Source organism: Amblyomma maculatum, chromosome 4, assembly GCF_055883805.1.
Source record: "Amblyomma maculatum isolate TAMU_Amacu chromosome 4, ASM5588380v1, whole genome shotgun sequence".
In the NCBI taxonomy this organism is placed as follows: Eukaryota; Metazoa; Arthropoda; class Arachnida; order Ixodida; family Ixodidae; genus Amblyomma; species Amblyomma maculatum.
Window position 1 is genome coordinate 205,469,413 of NC_139347.1, and position 18,091 is coordinate 205,487,503.

The 18,091-nt window shown below is 47.5% G+C and overlaps 2 protein-coding genes and 1 pseudogene across 6 annotated transcripts in view; 1 reads left to right on the top strand and 2 right to left on the bottom strand.

The window, feature by feature from the left end:
- sxc (O-linked N-acetylglucosamine (GlcNAc) transferase sxc) overlaps window positions 1-3,360 on the bottom strand; it is a 42,898-nt gene extending 39,538 nt beyond the window's left edge. The window contains exons 1-2 of one of the 5 annotated variants that reach the window (XM_084602949.1): window positions 3,076-3,360; window positions 2,411-2,473 (exon numbers count right to left, since the gene is read on the bottom strand). In XM_084602949.1, the coding sequence (XP_084459075.1) occupies window positions 2,411-2,438 (28 nt within the window). In that variant the 5' untranslated portion in view covers window positions 2,439-2,473; window positions 3,076-3,360. Of the gene's footprint in view, window positions 1-2,410; window positions 2,474-2,559; window positions 2,584-2,627; window positions 2,742-2,775; window positions 2,924-3,075 lie in introns of those variants that run through there. The other 4 variants (XM_084602946.1, XM_084602947.1, XM_084602950.1 and 1 more) reach the window with 4 other exon arrangements.
- A 1,396-nt stretch (window positions 3,361-4,756) lies between these two features.
- LOC146194057 (ran GTPase-activating protein 1-like) overlaps window positions 4,757-18,091 on the top strand; it is a 98,673-nt gene continuing 85,338 nt past the window's right edge. The window contains exons 1-2 of the mRNA XM_084602952.1: window positions 4,757-5,013; window positions 15,022-15,149. Coding sequence (XP_084459078.1) covers window positions 4,902-5,013; window positions 15,022-15,149 — 240 coding nt within the window. The 5' untranslated portion in view covers window positions 4,757-4,901. The remainder of the gene's footprint in view (window positions 5,014-15,021; window positions 15,150-18,091) is intronic.
- Window positions 14,053-14,790, bottom strand: LOC146194058 (uncharacterized; annotated as a pseudogene).

Consider the following 18,091-nt stretch of genomic DNA (forward strand, 5'->3'; position numbering starts at 1 on the left):
TAACTCCCCATTTCGCCAGAACCAACGTTCACAAATTCTCCTTTTTTCCACGAACTATCGAGGACTGGAATGTGCTGCCTGGGGAGGTTTTCGCATGTGAAAAATTCAGGGAAGCCATTGGCAATGTTTTTGACCACTGAGAGAGTTTTTGTCCGGATGTTTGCAATGTTTTTGACCTCTGAGAGAGTTATTGTCGTTTTTTTTTTTCGTTTTTTCTTTTGCTAGCGACATAATCAGAATGGCCATCTGTACCAATTCATGCTTCCAGGTTATTTGTAGAAGTGTATCTGTGCATGACACGCAAAAATTTCTCCTTTTCTTTGTTATTTCTTCTTAACACTGTTTTTGCCCATCCTGCTTGGACCAAAGAGGTCTGCAGTATCATGTAAATAAAAATAAATAAATAAAAATGCTGCGTCTGCCAAGCGGAGAGCCTATACCTCAGACCACCACCTACAAGTACCTCGGCATTAACATCAGTGCCCAAGGAGACGTATATGCAGCACACGAAGAACACGTGCGACGTTCCTCCCAGCGAGCGTGCTGTATTTTGTGCAAACGGTGCCTGTGGGGATGCAGCCGATACGTAATAGTTCGCGAATTGTGGAAGGCTGTGCACGTTCCGGCCCTGACATTCGCGAAAGCTGTGGTGTGCATATCGGCCTCTACGCGTGCTTGGCTGGAGCGCGGACAACACGAAGTTGGCCGAGTAGCCCTGGGGTGTCACGGGCGAGTTGCCATTGAGGCAATCCAGGGTGACCTCGGCTGGTCATCGTTCGAAGCTAGAGAGGCAAGCAGCAAAATTGCATTCGAGGAACGGCTCCGCATATTACCCGACTCACGATGGGCACAACGAGTGTTCCGGTACCTCTACTTTAAGGGGATCAGAATGCGATGGTGCTCCCGGGTACAGCGATTGCGCTGCAAGTACAGTCTCTTTGAAAATTCCACCCAAGAGAACGAGCTAACTGAACGCAAGAGCGGACGCGCGGTGCAGACCCGGGTGCAAGCAGCAGAGACCGACCGCTGGCAATCCGCTATGGAGACCAAATCAATGCTCCAGATGTACCGCACGCACAAGCAGGCAATTGCACCAGAACTCATGTACGACAACAGCGGGGGTAGTGCCCTTCTTTTCGAGGCGCGCGCCGGAGCTCTGCGCACACTCGTGTACCGCCGGCGCTTCGATGATTCTGCCGAGGAACAACCTGCAGAGCCTGCGGGAGACATGAGGAGCTCTTAGAACACCTGGTGCTCCACTGCGACGGGCTGTCTCCTCAACACGCAGATGGCGCCACCCTTTTGCGCGCATTGGGCTTCAAGGCGGGCGATCAAAGCGACGAAACGAACGCCGTCGCAAGTCGAAGTGTTTCTACCACGAAGGCTAGGCTACAACAGTGGTGGCAAATAACTCGGCGATGACCGCCCACTCAGTGACTGCCACAGTGTGTGTGTGCCAGTGTGTGTCTTGTGCGACAATGTGTATGCGTGTTGGGAATGGTTTTTTTTATTATTTTTTTTTTACTTCTTTTTATTTTTTCACAATTTTTTTGGTCTGATCCGGGGGACCCCGTTGATCTCCCGATACGAAGGGAATGACCTCAGACATCATCATCATCATCATCTCCAGCGCAAGGCCCCTGGATTCGATCCCGCATCCTTTGAACACAGCAGTCGAGCGCCCTAACCAGTGCACCACCACGGCGGGTAGGTCATAGCAGAAAAAAAAAAAAATGTACTTGATGGTGCATACTGCACAGTGATCCATTGGCTGTGCACCCCTCTAAAGTGGCACTATGCACTGTAGAAAATGCCCTGCGACGCAGAAAAATGTCCCCGACTAGCACAACAACACATCCGCAAAAAAAATAAGCCTTTAACTTGCCAAACGGAAGTGAAAAGAACTTATGAAGCAGACAAGTGCATGACTTAGGAGCTGGACAGGGTGTTAATAACGAAAGTCAAATTCAACTCCCGTACACGTGTATAAAATAATTTATAAGAAAACAAAAATACAAATGTGACCCGAAGAGCTCATAACGTGATCGGCTCCGAAGTAGCGGCGATCGTAATGCGCCGCCGAGAGAAACTCCCGAAGTGAAGAACGAATGACTGAAGGGATAAACATGGCGTAGTTAAAGCACACACAGCGCAGAACAACATTCGGCTTAGCAACTGCTTTGAGGAGGCTGAATGGCGCAAGGCCGACGTGGCGCAATGCGTCATGAGAAAGTAGAATGAGCCTGATGACGCAGCCAATGCTACAGAAATTCTGCGTCGCGAAGCTGTCGCGCGCGACAGATTTTATTTTTGTTCTTTCCGTGAAGAAGAGTGCAACAAGCCCTCGCTAATTCGGGAAAGATGACGCATACCTTGGTCTTACGAATGGACACAAAAGAATCGCGCTTACTCTGGAAAGCCGCAGCCGTGGTCGCCATCTCACCGGATCCGGTCACCTCGTGCCACTTCAGTCCTACCGGCGCAAGAACCCGATGTGAACGCCAGGTTATTCAGTGCACAAGCAACAAAAGCAAGGCCTCTACATGCAACGTCACGGACCAAATTCCCTGGCGGCCTTCCGCGTAGCATCAAGCAACAACATGGACGTGTGACCACATCCGACTCACTCGTTTGCTCCCGTCATAACAGCGAACAGCACGCGACGCAGAAAAATCTCCCCGACTAGCATAACAACACATCTACAGCAGCTGCGGCAGCTGAACGACCTCTCATTATTCATGGCATACAGGAAGCGGAGCGTATCTACCTACATACCCATCAATCTCGATCTCTCGTGTATACAAATCACCACCTCCGAGAATTCTGGATTACTAGAGCGCTCTGCAAAGGTCTCAGTTGCAAGCAGCAAGTTTTTACTTGAATGCAGTTCCTTGTTAGAGACCAGTAAGCCTAACTTTATTTCGCCAAGGCAAAGTAGGCACTCGCTGCGCACCATACGGCGGCGATTTGCACTCGCGACAAGCATCGATGATCGACCAAGCACGAGCACGCCGAGTTGCCATGCATTTAGCCAGCTACATCAAAGGTAGAGCGAGAAACAACGGCGATGCTTACCGTCTAGTTTAGCAAACAGCACCCGCACAGAAAACTAGCGATGGACAGCAGTGATGGCAGTCAATGCGCTGCGCCAGGCCTAAATAACCATAGATCAAAATATGAAAACAGATGAAAAAAAAAAAAAAAAACTCTCATGACGTCAGTGTTGACGGAAGAAGGAGTGGAAAAGCACGGTAACACGGCGGCAAGTTTCACCGGTTGCACACTGGAGGAGAGGAAAGATGTACAGAAAGTGCAGTTCGTGCAAGAAACGCAGTCGCCTGTTCTACCTGCACCGTGATCCGCGTTGAAAATACCCACGATGACAAGGTGTTCAAGGTTTTTGATCTTCTAAAAAGCGAAACAACGCAAAACAAAGATATTTAGCGCTAACTTTATGCGCAAGTCCACAAAACATCCTTAAAATCCAACTGTAGATCGCTGCGTAACATACATAATTAAAGCTAACTTTTTGTTTTTAAACATCTAAATTTACAGATTTTAGTATTGAATAAAACCAATAGATTGCGCTGTATTTGCTAAGGTTTATACATGGTTTATATTTGTGATAAAATGTGCGTCCTTTTTGTTACCATCGCCATCACACGCGCAACATGCTCGCTATTTCACTGAGCTACACCGCTGAATCTTCGCAGCTGAGATTTCGCATAGAAGTGCCATTTTGTCGGTAGTGTTTTTATACCAAATTTGCTTGGAGTAGTTGCCTGCTTCGATCCCAAGAAAACGGATGTTTTCATCATATGCGGCTGCTGCGAAGCAAAACAAACCGCTGTCCCAGGGATGGAGATTCCTCCATGGCCCCAGGACTGGCTCCATCTCGAGCTGATTGCAGCAACTCTAGCACGGCAAAATTGTAGTAGTATAAAGGTTGGTAAGTTGCTACGAAGAGCACAAGATGGCGCTACACCTGAAAGCGCTGGAGCAGCGGGTTTTCTTGCTTCACTGTCGCCGCATACGATAGAAACATTCGACTTCTGATCGAAGCAGGCAAGTACTCCAAGCAAATTTGGTACGAAAAAATATTGACGACCAAATGCAATTTCTGCGAAAAATTTGAGCTTCAAGGATTCAGTGGTTCAGGTGGGCGAAGCATTTTATGGCGTGCATATTAGAAGCGTAAACTGTGTACAGTGCGATTGGTGCGATGCCAAAAAGAACCTGGAAAATCAAAAGAAATGCTGTATGCTGTGAGCTGATGTGAGCCTTGTGTAATCGCAGCCGTGCTCTCTCAATGAGCCCGTGGACGTGTGCTTGCAGAAACGTTGGCTTGCAACTCGCACCAATAAGCTGCCGTGCTACATCGGATTCGCTACACCGGTGTAGTTGGTGTAAAAAAAAATGGCCCTGAATCGACTGCATCTAAAGTCCCTCCATGGCCCTCCGCAGTATGCAGTGGACTACCGGACTAGGCGGCCCACCCACATGTTCTACAAGACTGTAAATAAAAATGTTTTCAATCATTCATTCAATCAATCAATCCCTTGGAGTGCTGCGGTGTAACCTGAGTCGCTCACTTACACCGTGGTCGCTCAATTTCTTTGGCATGTTTCTTTATCTGTGCTAGCGCTTCTGAAAGGTGTTTGCAGAAATCGTCATGGAGTACAGGAATACGAAAGCACTGCTGGCGAATTTGGTGATGATGCTGATGATGCTGATGATGCTGAATCACATGACCGGACGCGACAGACGTGCAAATACTGCCGCCGCTGCTTGCCCATGCGCCCATGCTGTTCTGCACGGTCGCGGTGTCGTAGAAAGCTTGGCAAGGTGCTCGGTACCGAGTGAAGTGCTTTCTCCACTCATTGCACTGTAAGACGAGTGGAATGGCAGCGCCCGACAGCATGAAGGAACTGGCAGACCAGCTTTTATCAACGACCATAGCTGAAGAAGTCAGCTTCAAAGGCAAAGCTCTGAAGCTTGACAGCGAAAAAGATGGTAACCCGTTTACTTCATGGAGTTGTATGTAATCAGTGACTGATAGTTGTTTAGTTTCCAGGGCTGCTGCATGCTACATTCGTGAATTTGACGTTAATCGATGCCACGCTATCGATGTATAAAGTTGAATTCACGAAACTTGTGGCGTTTTCTTGTTTTCATTGTGGCACTGTTTTAGGCAAGGTCCATTAGTAATTATCAATCCGTCAATGAAAGTTTTGTGGTTGGCAATGTGTTGTGCGAACATGTGCACAATTATTTATTTTATTTCCAAATACTGTTGGCGGTGGGGACAGTTTAAAACACAAGTTTAATTCGAAGCATTTATCAAGAATACAAACTTCACTATAAATTTCAGTCACATTGTATGCATTATAAACAATGTTTGTAGTTGTCCTTTGACTTTAAGAATTTCAGTGCAAGTGCAGATAAATCACACAAACAGGAGAACAAAAAGTGAGAGTACATTTCCGGCATACATTTTCAAGGGCATACAATCACCAACACAATACTTGACAATGCATTTTCAGTGTAAAGTAGAAATAGTTTTTTCAAATGTTGTTAAAATAGCGGCCTGTAACAGAGATGCTGGTAAATTATTCCATTCTGCTATCGTCCTGGGAAAGTAAGAATTGGCATATACATTAATGCATCGGAATCGGGGCTTGGTAGTGATATTCATGGCTTGCTCTTAGGTGCTTAACTTGTTTGGGGACTGAGTAACGGGAACTATTGATGTTTAGGGAGTTCCTTGAAAGCTGAAACAGAAATTCCAATCTAGCCAACCGCCGACACTTGTTTCGAGGTGGCATATTAAAAAGGTGCAGCATCTCCGTGACAAAGTCGGTACGTGCATAAATATGCACGTACCAACTTTTAATGTCCAAATGGACATTATAAATCGAGCTGCTCTTCGTTGTACACCTTCAAGTTTTCGTATTAATCCACTTTCCACGGGATTTCATATAATGCTTGCATATTCTAATGTTGGCCGCACATAAGTAGACATAAGTTTGACAGCTTGCGATGCCAGCTTTAATCTTCGACACAAAAACCAGAGTTTATTTTCAGCAGCTGAACCAATTTTCAGAAAATTATCTTTCCAGTCTAAATCTTGAGAATGGAGGACTCCTGGATATTTAAGTGTATCGACTGTGTTAAGTGCAGTAGAGCCAAGTTCATAACTGTGGTCATGGACATGTCCGGTCTTGTTCGTTACTTGCAGAACTGCTTTTTCCTCATTTACTTTAATTTTTCATCTTTCACATCACTTTTCAACTGCTGCGACAACATTGTTAAGCATTTTCTGGTTATCTATATTGTATTGTTCATTATCGTACAGAGAAGGCAGTCGTCAGCGAAAAGTCTTATTGTAACATCTTTAATAATATCTAAAACAGTGTCATTGATATATATTAAGAACAAAATGGGACCTAAGACGAAGCCCTGAGGTACTCCAGAAGTTACATTTAATAATTCTGATTTGCTGCCATTTATTGAAAGAAAGCTGTAAATTTAAAGAATGAAATTGTTAACTTGTCCGTGGCACCATACGATGCAAGCGAAAATAGCAGCAGTGACGATGTTTCGGGACGGATGGTGCACGGCAAGATCAATGCCGCATGGTTTGAACGTTTCGCCGGAAACATGAGAGAGGCCTTCGCCCTGCAGTGGGTATAGTCGGGCTGCTGCTGATGATGATGATTTCAGCAAACTGTGATCTACCAGTAAGATGTGCTGCTATCCATTGTACTAGCTCGTTAATTCCCATTAGTGCTAGCTTGTTAATTAAATCATTGTGATGGACTCTGTCAAAAGCCTTGGAAAGGTCCAGGCATATTGCATCGATTTTCTTCTTATTGTCCAGTGCCTTGGCTAAATCATTAATTGTCTCATCTAGCTGCGTTACAGTGGAAAGCTCTTGTTCAAACCCATGCTGGTTCGAAGAAAAAAAAAAAGCGTTTGTTGTTTCAAGATGTGTATAGATTACCTTTGATATTATATACTCGAAAAGTTTGCAACACATACAAGCTAAAAAGATTGGCCAATAATCTTAAACTGCTCTCCGGGCTTAGTTTTGTGCGCAGGGATTACTTTAGCTATAAACCAGTGATTAGGAACCAATTTCTGCTCAAGTGAGGTTTTAAATATAATGATCAGATAATGACTGACCCATTCTGCATACCTGTGCAAAATGGTGTTTGGTATGTTGTCCGACCAGACACATTTTTTTCATTGATATTTAAAACAAGTGGTAACACTCCTTCCTAGGTTATTTCAGTATCGGGCATTGCTGTTGCTTGTGTCTAAGACCACAAATCCGATTGCAAAGAGGTTGTTGATGGGGCGGTAAACACAGATTGAAAAAATCTACTGTAATCGTTCGCTATCACAGAAGAATCTGTAGTCACCTGATCGTTGATGACAATGTTATAAGAGCTATCATATCTTTATGACAGGTGATGCCAAAATCGATGGGGAGAATATTTTATATAATTAGTTAATGTCTCGTCCTAATATTTAGTTCTTGCTTTTCTGAGCATTTCTTGTAAATAAATGAAATATTTAACCACAGTTGCTTGGCACTTTCTGTCTATGCCAACTAATTCTTCATTTTAAGTGGATAATATCCTGAGTAATTCAGGATTATGTTTGTTCCTTCTCTTTCGTCTCGTTGGATATATGTGTTGACACAGTGGAAGACTTTATCTTTAAAATTTAACCTCATGATAATGATAATGCCACACCGCTGACCATCTTCTGGCGCCACCAAGTGGCCGAATGGCTTGGCACGTGGCTAAGCTTCATCCTCGTCGCTCTCGAGTTTTTCGCTTGATTAAAAAGGGCCAGCTCGGTTGTTGTGCTGCTTGCTACGTGTGTTGGTGACATTTGGTGGAGGTGCGGGGTAAGATCCCATGTACGTTGCCCCCGAAGACGTCACTGACGCTGCTCATCAACGCGTGGACGCGACTCCTGTCCATAAAGCCAGCCGTCGCCTGCGAGGCCTACAACCTGAGTTTGAACCGCTGTCCACCCCGCTACGAACCATGACATCCACGACGAGCAGCCAGACAAGCCAGCCTTCCAGCAACGCCCCACCGTTCGTCCTTCTCGCACCGCGATCACCGCCATCATTTCATGGAGACCGGTTAGAGGATGTGGAAGACTGGTTGGCCAGTTTTGACCGTGTGGCTGCATTTAACCAATGGGACGACGAGCGGAAGCTAATGAATGTGTACTTCGCGCTGCAAGACTCGGCCAAGACGTGGTTCGAGAACCACGAGGCATCCTTTGTCAACTGGGCAGCCTTTCGCCGTGAGTTACTTACAACATTCAGCTCGAGTGCACGCAAAGAAAATGCAGAGATTGCAATTCGTTCAAGGTCTCAACAGTCAAATGAGAGTGTGGCCATGTTTGTCGAGGACATGATGAGGCTTTTCAATCGGGCCGACCCTACCATGCCTGAGGCAACGAAGGTACGGCACCTCATGCGCGGGGTGAAGGAGCAGTTGTTCGCTGGCCTCATTCGCGACCCCCCAAGAACTGTCGCAGATTTCGCGAGAGAAGCTACCAGCATGGAACGTTCCCTGCAGGAACGGAGTACCCAATACGGCCGCCAGGCAAGCGTAGCGGCCACACCCTGCTGTGCGTCCGTGCCAGCAGCCAGCGACGAGGCATTGCGGGAGCTTGTGAGGAGCATTGTCCGCGAAGAGTTAAAAAACCTCCACTTGAATGCTCCCTCTGCAAATAATTATCCTACCGTGGACGTCATCCGTGATGAAATTCGGCGAGCGGTGCAGCCACCACCACCACCAGCACCACAACCGGAGCCATGCATCATGACTTATAGTGATGTCTTACGTCGACCTGCTCCCGAGCCAAATCCATTCCGTCCCGTTGTCGGACCACCACCTCGCTACATGCGCCCCGTCGAGCAGCAACAAGATCTGCGCCCCGTCGAGCCACAGCAATACCAGCGTCCCGCTATCAGCAAGGCGCACTTGTGGCGCACGCCCAACAGACGACCACTCTGTTATCACTGCGGCGAACCTGGTCATATTCTTCGCAATTGCCCATACCGGAGAATAGGCTTGAGAGGATTTCCACCAAACGCGCCTCGACCCCGCTATGGCGAAAGACCACAGGAGATTGAGGAGTACCTGGCTGCTAACGAGATGCAGCCAACGTCACCACAACGGCGGTCGCGATCGACATCTCCGAAGCGTTTTGCTTCGCCCAGTCGGTACTCTTCCTCTGGGCAATTCAGAGGCACGTCCCCTCACCGGGAAAACTAAACACGGCGACCTCCGGGGGTGGGGCCGCCGCTACGTTTCAGATTAAACAGCCTCCACCCGACGATTTGACGCGACGGCCCGAGCGGCGACGACCCGATCCGATGAACTTACCGACGTGCTGCGAACGCATTGTTTCCGGGGAAATTTTTGTAACCGCCGACAGTTGTGATGTGACCGCACTTGTGGATACCGGCGCCGATTTCTCCGTCATGAGCAGCCAGCTAGCCACGGCACTCCGTAAGGTTCTGACGCCTTGGTCTGGGCCAATGATGCGTACCGCCGGTGGTCATGTAATGACGCCGATTGGCATGTGCACTTGCCGCATAGAGATCTGCGGTTTTACTTTCACTGGCACATTTGCCGTATTACAAGAGTGCTGCAAAGATCTGATTCTCGGCATGGATTTTCTTCAAGAGTATGGTGCGGTTATAGACCTTCGGGAGCAGCTCATGGTATCGTTTTCAACGAAGCGAGCCGTTGATAGCAACACATACTTCCGGAAAACGATGTTGCGTGTCTGTGACGACCACATAACGATCCCTCCGCGTGCGAGCAAGTTCGTCACAGTCGAATGTGATCATAGCGCCGGCACGAGTGGCATTGCTGAAGCTAACATGTCACTGCTTCTAACTCGACAAGTTTGTGTAGCTCGGGGCCTTGTCGAACTTGTCCGTGGCCAAGCAAACGTGCTAGTGACAAACTTCACATGTGAACCCCAACATTTGACGGCGAACACGGCGGTCGCTTATTTTGAAGAACTTGGAGAATGTACAGGCCAGTACGCTTTAACCAACACGTCAGACCCCGACAATGCGACGCCTACAGCCATTCAGACTGATGTGAACCCGCACCTCTCGCCCAGTGAGAAACGCTGCATAGATAATCTTGTCAATTCGTTCCGAGATTGTTTTGCATCAACCTCCAAGGTCCGACAGACGCCACTAACGAAGCACCGAATTATAGTTGCCGATGACCAACGTCCGCTATGTCAGCGTCCTTACCGGGTGTCTTCAAAAGAACGTGATGCCATCCGCCGCCAAGTAACAGAAATGCTCCAGGATGACGTTATCCAACCGTCGACGAGCCCCTGGTCTTCGCCTGTTGTCCTCGTGGCAAAGAAGGATGGAACCTTGAGGTTTTGCGTGGATTACAGACGCCTCAACAACGTCACGAAAAAGGATGTGTACCCCCTACCACGCATAGACGATTCCCTCGATCGCCTTCGCCATGCCACTTACTTTTCGTCCCTTGACCTCCGCAGTGGATATTGGCAAATAGAGGTTGACGAGCGAGACCGTGAGAAGACCGCTTTTATTACGCCAGACGGTTTGTATGAATTTAAAGTGCTCCCGTTTGGCCTGTGTTCGGCCCCTGCCACATTTCAGCGAATGATGGACACTGTACTCTCTGGTCTGAAGTGGCAGTCATGCCTCGTATATCTCGACGACGTTGTGATTTTCTCGAACACGTTCGACGAGCACCTGAAACGTTTGCGCGCTGTCTTCGAGGCCATCCGATCTGCCGGTCTCTCTCTAAAACCCGAAAAATGCCACTTTGCTTTTAACGAGCTGAAATTTCTCGGCCACATTGTCAGTGCTCGAGGTGTTAGCCCAGACCCAGAGAAGACGGCCGCTGTCTCTTCATTCCCCAGACCAGCGGATAAACGAAGCTTGCGTCGATTTCTCGGCCTCTGCGCGTACTATCGTCGCTTTGTTAACAATTTCTCCAAGATCGCTGAGCCTCTGACCCGCCTGACAAAAGACGCCGAGCCGTTCTTTTGGGGCCCCGATCAGGAAAACGCCTTCACGGAACTCAAGTCCCGTCTCCAATGTACGCCAATACTTGGCCACTTCGACGAAGAGGCCGACACGGAACTGCACACGGATGCCAGTAACGTTGGCCTCGGTGCGGTCCTTGTTCAGTGGCAGGACGGTGCAGAACGTGTCATCGCTTACGCCAGTCGCACTTTGTCCCGTTCCGAAGTTAATTATTCAACTACCGAAAAGGAGTGCCTCGCTGTTGTGTGGGCAGTCATGAAATTTCGTCCGTATTTGTACGGTCGTCCGTTTCGTGTCGTGAGCGACCATCACTCTCTGTGTTGGCTGGCAAACCTGAAAGATCCATCGGGTCGGCTTGCTCGATGGAGCCTTCGGTTGCAAGAATTTGACGTTACAATCGTGCACAAGTCCGGCAAAAAACACAGTGATGCTGACTGTCTGTCCCGCGCCCCTACTCCCTGCCACGCGGACGGCTCTGACGACGATTCCGTTTTCCTTGGTGTTATCGCGACGTCCACCTTATCCCGAAAGCAGCGGGCTGACTCTGAACTTTTACCCCTCATTGAATACCTCGAAGGAACCGTGTCATCTCCTCCTCAGCTCTTCAGGCGCGGACTGTCGTCATTTTGCCTGCGTGATGGTGTGCTCTACAAGAAGAACTACGGTCCAACAGAAACTGCTTATCTGCTTGTAGTACCCGCAACGCTACATGACGAAGTTCTTCGTGCGTGCCACGATGACCTTTCTTCCGGCCATCTCGGGTTTTCTCGCACATTGGCACGGATACGCCGAAAGTACTACTGGCCCAGGCTAGCTGCCATTGTGCACCGCTACGTCCGTACCTGCCGTGAGTGCCAGCGGCGGAAAACACCACCCATTAAACCAGCTGGGCTCTTACAGCCTATCGATCCCCCGAAATTCCCATTTCAACAGGTCGGCATGGACTTACTGGGCCCATTTCCGAAGTCCTCCATGGGTAACAGGTATATAGCGGTTGCCACTGACTACCTTAGCCGCTACTGTGAGACCAAGGCCATTCCACATGGTACCGCAGATGAAGTTGCGCATTTCTTCATTCACAGCATTGTACTCCGTCATGGTGCGCCAACAGTCGTCTTAACTGACAGAGGAACCTCGTTTACGTCGGCACTCACGAGTGAGATACTTCGACTCAGTGGCACCACCCACCGCAAGACAACAGCCTATCATCCTCAAACTAATGGACTGACTGACCGGCTTAACAAGACAATTGCCGATATGATTTCTATGTATGTAGACGATGATCATGGGAACTGGGACCGGATTCTGCCGTACATCACGTTCGCATACAACACTGCACTCCAGGAAACAACACGCTTCACTCCATTTCATTTGGTCCATGGACGCGAACCCTTGACTATGCTGGATGCCATGCTTCTTCCAGATTCTGCGCCCTCCACTGTCGTGGGGGCTGACAAATTTATTCGTGACGCAGAAGCTGCACGCCAGCTTGCCCGACAGCGAATTCGGCACCAACAAGTACACGACGCCCAGCGCTACAACCTGCGACACCGAGAGGTGACTTACACGCCCGGCGACCAAGTCTGGGTATGGAGCCCAATACGGTTGCGAGGGCGCTCTGAAAAGCTTCTGCGGCGATACTTTGGACCTTACGAGGTGCTCCGCCGCCTCAGCGCGGTGAACTACGAGGTGCTACCACAAGGCACTGTACGCTCCTCTCGGCAGCCGAAATCTGAAATAGTTCACGTTGCCAGAATGAAGCCCTATTACAATCGGTAAACCAATTCAGGATCCAAACCAGAGCCAGAGACTTTCCCGTATTACTTGCCCCGCTTTTCGACTATTCCCCTACGCTTGCGGCATCGGGTCGATGCCCCTTGGAAGGGGGGCAATGCCACACCGCTGACCATCTTCTGGCGCCACCAAGTGGCCGAATGGCTTGGCACGTGGCTAAGCTTCATCCTCGTCGCTCTCGAGTTTTTCGCTTGATTAAAAAGGGCCAGCTCGGTTGTTGTGCTGCTTGCTACGTGTGTTGGTGACAATATCATCCTCCCTTTCAAATCTCTCTAAGGAAAATCATCAGTAGTCGATAATATTTGTGTGGTCCACTTGATCAAAATCAGGTGCATGGATGGCGCTCTCTCGTAACCTTTACAATCCAGGCTGTGCCGTTATCTGGAGAAAAAAAAAAAAAGTTTGTGATCGAACACACCCTCTTCAGTTTTCACTTCGTGCTGTCGATTCTTCCATCAAGAGACACCAAGTGCAGCGTTGATTTAGCTGTGCCTGCTACATGTCTACTTTCAGTCACCGCCTGCGTCGTCATTATTAAAAGCAATATCCAGGAGCAATTCACTGCTTTCTGTGTCTCCAGTTGTCAAAGTATCCCAGTCAATGCCTAACATATTAAAATCTCCGGCAATAATCAGCCTGTGATTCCTCGATTTCGTATTTTCAAGGTAGATCTGCAAGTTTTCTTGATATGAAAAAGGTGCACTTGGCGGTCTAAGATACCACTGATCAGTGAGAATTCGGTGCCTTCTTTTATGATTACTGCAATGCCCCCTCCTTGTGTTCCCCAGTCACTATAAACTATCCTGTATCCTGGAGGCACCAAATTGCTATCCTTTATTTCCGGGCGTAACCAAGTTTCGCTGACTGTAACTACATGCGGGTCGTAATTAGCTAGTGCTTACTCTAATTCTGCGGTGTTATTGACCAGACTCTTAGCGTCGATATTTTGAAGGGAAGGTGCATGTGTGCCTCTATTCATTCCTGATTTCGAGTAAGCAGATACTTTCTTGCACCATGAATTTTAACACGGCAGCCCTTAGACTTATCCCAGAAGAAAATGTTAGTCTGTAACTAGCTTATCATATTCAAGTCGAACCATTTGCTCCTCGTCTCGTTCTTTCATGGCAGAGTTCCACAGCTGTTGACCTTGGCTGTATGTTTCTTTGCAAAAATTATCTCCTATGGAAATAACGGTTCCTTTTAGTTTTTTTGCAGTTCCTGAACAGTTCTTGCTTTTCTTGCTGACAGAGCTTTTCCCTGTAGTCATAGAGCTTAAGAATAACCGGTCGAGGCTTCTTAGCTTTTTCCTCACCAATTCTGTGAATTCTTTCCTCGGTTTCCACAGTGACACCTTAAGAACTTTGGTTTTTGAGATCTTCAGTATTTTTTCTTCGCCTTCTACAATTCCGAAAACAAAATATTCTTTCTGCTTCTATCTGCTAAAGCAGTTATTTTCTCGTTTTGTTTTCCAAGAGTGCCATCAAGGTCATTAACTGTCTTTGTCAGCTGTTCAGTACTGCAGCCATGGCTCTTAAAGGCTTTTAGGCTGTTTTCGACCTTATAAAGCCTTTTGCTTAAACCATTTAGTTCAGCCTGTATTGCCTTTTGGCCATCACACAGCTCCTTCAAGAGTGCCTTGATATCAGGCCCAGGATGAGCTCAACATCTCCTGACAGTAAGACACACATTGATGCAAAAGCAGCAAAAATCACTTTGGGGCACAGCAGCACTACAACAAAACAATTGTCACTTTTGTAGCCATGACAACAATAGCAGTAATAACCAAACTGTTTGAGAAATAACAGCCGCATGTTTAGACGCATTGTGTCTATCGTGCCACCGTGTCCACTGAAGCTGGCTGCTGGTGGTCCGTACTTTATAAGCCCAGCCGGAGTTGTGCTTGATCTCATGTGATGCCCGTGCTTGAGAGTGTCGATGATCCATAATGATGTTTTGATATCAGCCACGCTGGAAGCCGGGTTCGCAAGGCACTTGTCCCTCGTATCTTCTTGAGTCAGAACACAGATTAGCAGCTGTTTCAACAAGTAACACCTACATGTTTAGGCGCATTGTGTCTATCGTGCCACCGTGCCCAATTAATTTATGCCTGGTCATTTTTCTTTTTTTTTTTTTTCCTCTAGCGGATATCATCGTTGAAGCGATTGCTCGCTGCCCGAAGTTGGAAACGCTTTGCCTGGAGGGCAACACATTGGGCCCTGACGCAGCGAAAGCTATTGGAAAAGCTCTGGAAGCACGTCCAACATTAAAGGTATAGAATCGATGAAAAAGCAGTGATTGTCTTAATGTATTAATTATTTTTCTATTTTTTTCTATTTTGTGCTGCTGCCTCGAGAATTTGTTTTGCTTTCTAATATCTGTATACCCATTGCTTTGCACCCTTTCATGCCATGGGATGGGAACAGAATAACAAATTGTGCCTTGGTGAGGATTCATTTAGTCATAGTGCTACCCCAATCGTATAAGTGAAAAGAGAACTACGGTGCCAAACTTCAGTTCTTAAACAAAACTGTAGTGGCAACAGTTGGCTTCTATAGACGTTTTCAAAAAGTGATAATTGGGGCTGGCATATTGGACACTTGGCTGTGCTCATAGCATAGAGACAGCTGAAAATGAAAATCTTCCCCTAACCCTCCCTACAGCCCTGTCAAACTGGTTTCGATGATGCTTGTGAAATGGTCTGTAGGAGGTATTCACTGAGGTTGTGCTGCCAGACAGAGCAAACACCCCTCCGCAATGGCGCAGTGGTTAGGGCACTCAACTGTTGAACTCAAAGATGCGAGATTGAATTCTGGCAGCGGCGACTACTTTTCAATGGAGGGGAAAAGCAAGACGCCCATGTTCTGTGCGATGTTGATGCATGTTAAAGAACCCCAGGTGGTCGAAACTTCTGGAACCCTCTCCTACGGCATCTCTCATACCCTGGGTTGCTATGGGACGTTAAATACCATTAACCAAAAACAGACCAGACAGAGCAAGCATTCTCAGGGCTAGTGCACCATGTCTGTGGTCGTAGGTGGAATCGGCTCGCTCAGTATCAAGTTCGCTGTTATGGGTCCACTCTATGTTGGAAAAATTAGCTGCAAAGTTTTTCATGGTGTTAAATATTTTGACATCAACTTTTTCTTGGGGAGCCCTCTGTGCACATGAAGTCAGCAGCAGTAAATTACTTCACCAAGACATAATTACACTGTCTGTTCAGTGTTGCAGTTACGCGTTCACCTGTGTGGTAGCTCAATTGCAGAAGCAGCTGGCCACATATTTCACGCAACATGTTCGACAGCTTTCCAAATCCGTTAACAGTGAGCTGTTACTGATGCAGAACACATGCTGAAGAGGCAGCATATTATTAATGGCCTCAGTTCCAAAACTGCCACCACCGAAACGCTCATTTCCAGTTGTTTTAGTCTGCAAACTGTGAAGCTATAACAGGTGCTATTTTAGCATTAAAGCGAAGCATCTCAGCTGCTTAGTTTGGGTAACAGAATGGTCCAGCATGTGCTGCCACGATTGCTTTGGATTCAGTTGTAACATGCTGATTAGAGGTCAACAGAGGGGATAATTTAAGCTAACTAAGCAAATAAAAATTTGCAGTCAACTCGTATATAAAAAATTCTAGGGAGCACCTTGGACCACTAAAATGCAATGAGGTGAAAGCTTCTTGCGCGGTGGTCCGCAGCCTTCTACTAGGGCACCTCTTTATCTCTTTTTTCACTCCCACCTTCCTCTTTTTTCTTAGGGCTTGCCCACAGAAAATTGTGACAGATACTGCGCCTTTTCTTTCCTGTAAACGAATTGGAAACGCTGCTGATGCCTGCTGTACTGCGTCTGCTCCTTTATGCTGTGTTGTGTGGCGTTCGAGGAAGCGCCAAACGAAAGGCACCGCACGGACGCCTGAATCGGGCGCCCGTAGGGATCAGCTTCATATATGCGTGAATCCCCTGGTGACGTCTTAGTCAGTCATCTCTGTCATTATGATCATCACTGCCACTGTCACTAATTACTAATTAACTAATTTACGAGGGATGAAGGTTCGATTCCCAGTGGAGATGCTTTTTTTTTTTCATGAGGAGACCGGCCCAGCGATGTGATGTCATACTAGATGGCGCTGCAAGTGCACGGCATCTAGTATGACATCACAGTCTTGCCGCGCAAGTGCGCGGCAAGAATGAAAATCCCAGAGATAAGGACACAGATAACCGAAAGCAGGAGCCAACAGTTGGGAGAGGGAGAGAGAAGGCCCAGGTGCTTATCGCCGGAGATTCTAACATGAAAAGGTGCAAGCGAGATATCTTGGAACATGTAAAGGGTGATAAGAGAGTGTTGGTTGGAGCTTTCCCAGGGAGAACAATGAGGGCAGTACTGAAAGAGAGTAAAAATAGGCTTTTGAAGAATTCCGCAGAGCGCAGTATGGTAATAGTAGCCGCGGGGCTAAACGATGTCCTAAATGGTGACGCTGCAGGAGTGGTGGAAAGTTTAGCTAAGGGAGTGGACGAGATCAGGGAGATAGCACAGCAAACGCAGATAGTTGTATGCACAGTACCAGAGGTGCTAGGATTGAATGGAAAGCTGGAAAAGGACGTGATGACAGTTAATCAGGACATAAGAAAGTTAAGCCTGGAGAAGCGTTTCGAAGTGGTTGAGGTAAACAGGGAGGTACATAAAGCAGGTTTTGGTAGGGCTTTTCAGCGAGATGGCATTCATTTTAACAGAAGGGTGGGAGCAGAGGTCGGCTGGTGCCTGGCAGGCAGGGCTGTAGCTTTTTTAGAGGGTCCGCGAGGACTCCGTGCACAGAGGTAGTTAGAAGTGAAGCAGAAGAAAGTGTAATAATGGAGGCCGAGCCCCCCAAAATGGCAAAGAGTAGCTCGAGAAAGAAAAGTACAAAAAAGAAATTTAGCACTAGGATCAGCTACATAAACATGCAAGGAGGTAGAAAAAGATCGAAATGGCTAGAGATAGAACAGCAGTTGAAGGATGACAAAATAGGTGTGTACGCTCTTTGCGAGACTCATCTCAGGGATCTAGAAGATCCGCCGTTTATAGAAGGCTACGTCTGGGAAGGGTGCAACAGAACGAAAACGGAAAAAAAGGGTGGAGGGGTAGGTATGTTGATACACCAGGGAACAAATTGGCAAATAATTAAATCATCTTGTAAAGAACATATCTGGGTTTCAGGAACAATTGCCGGCATAA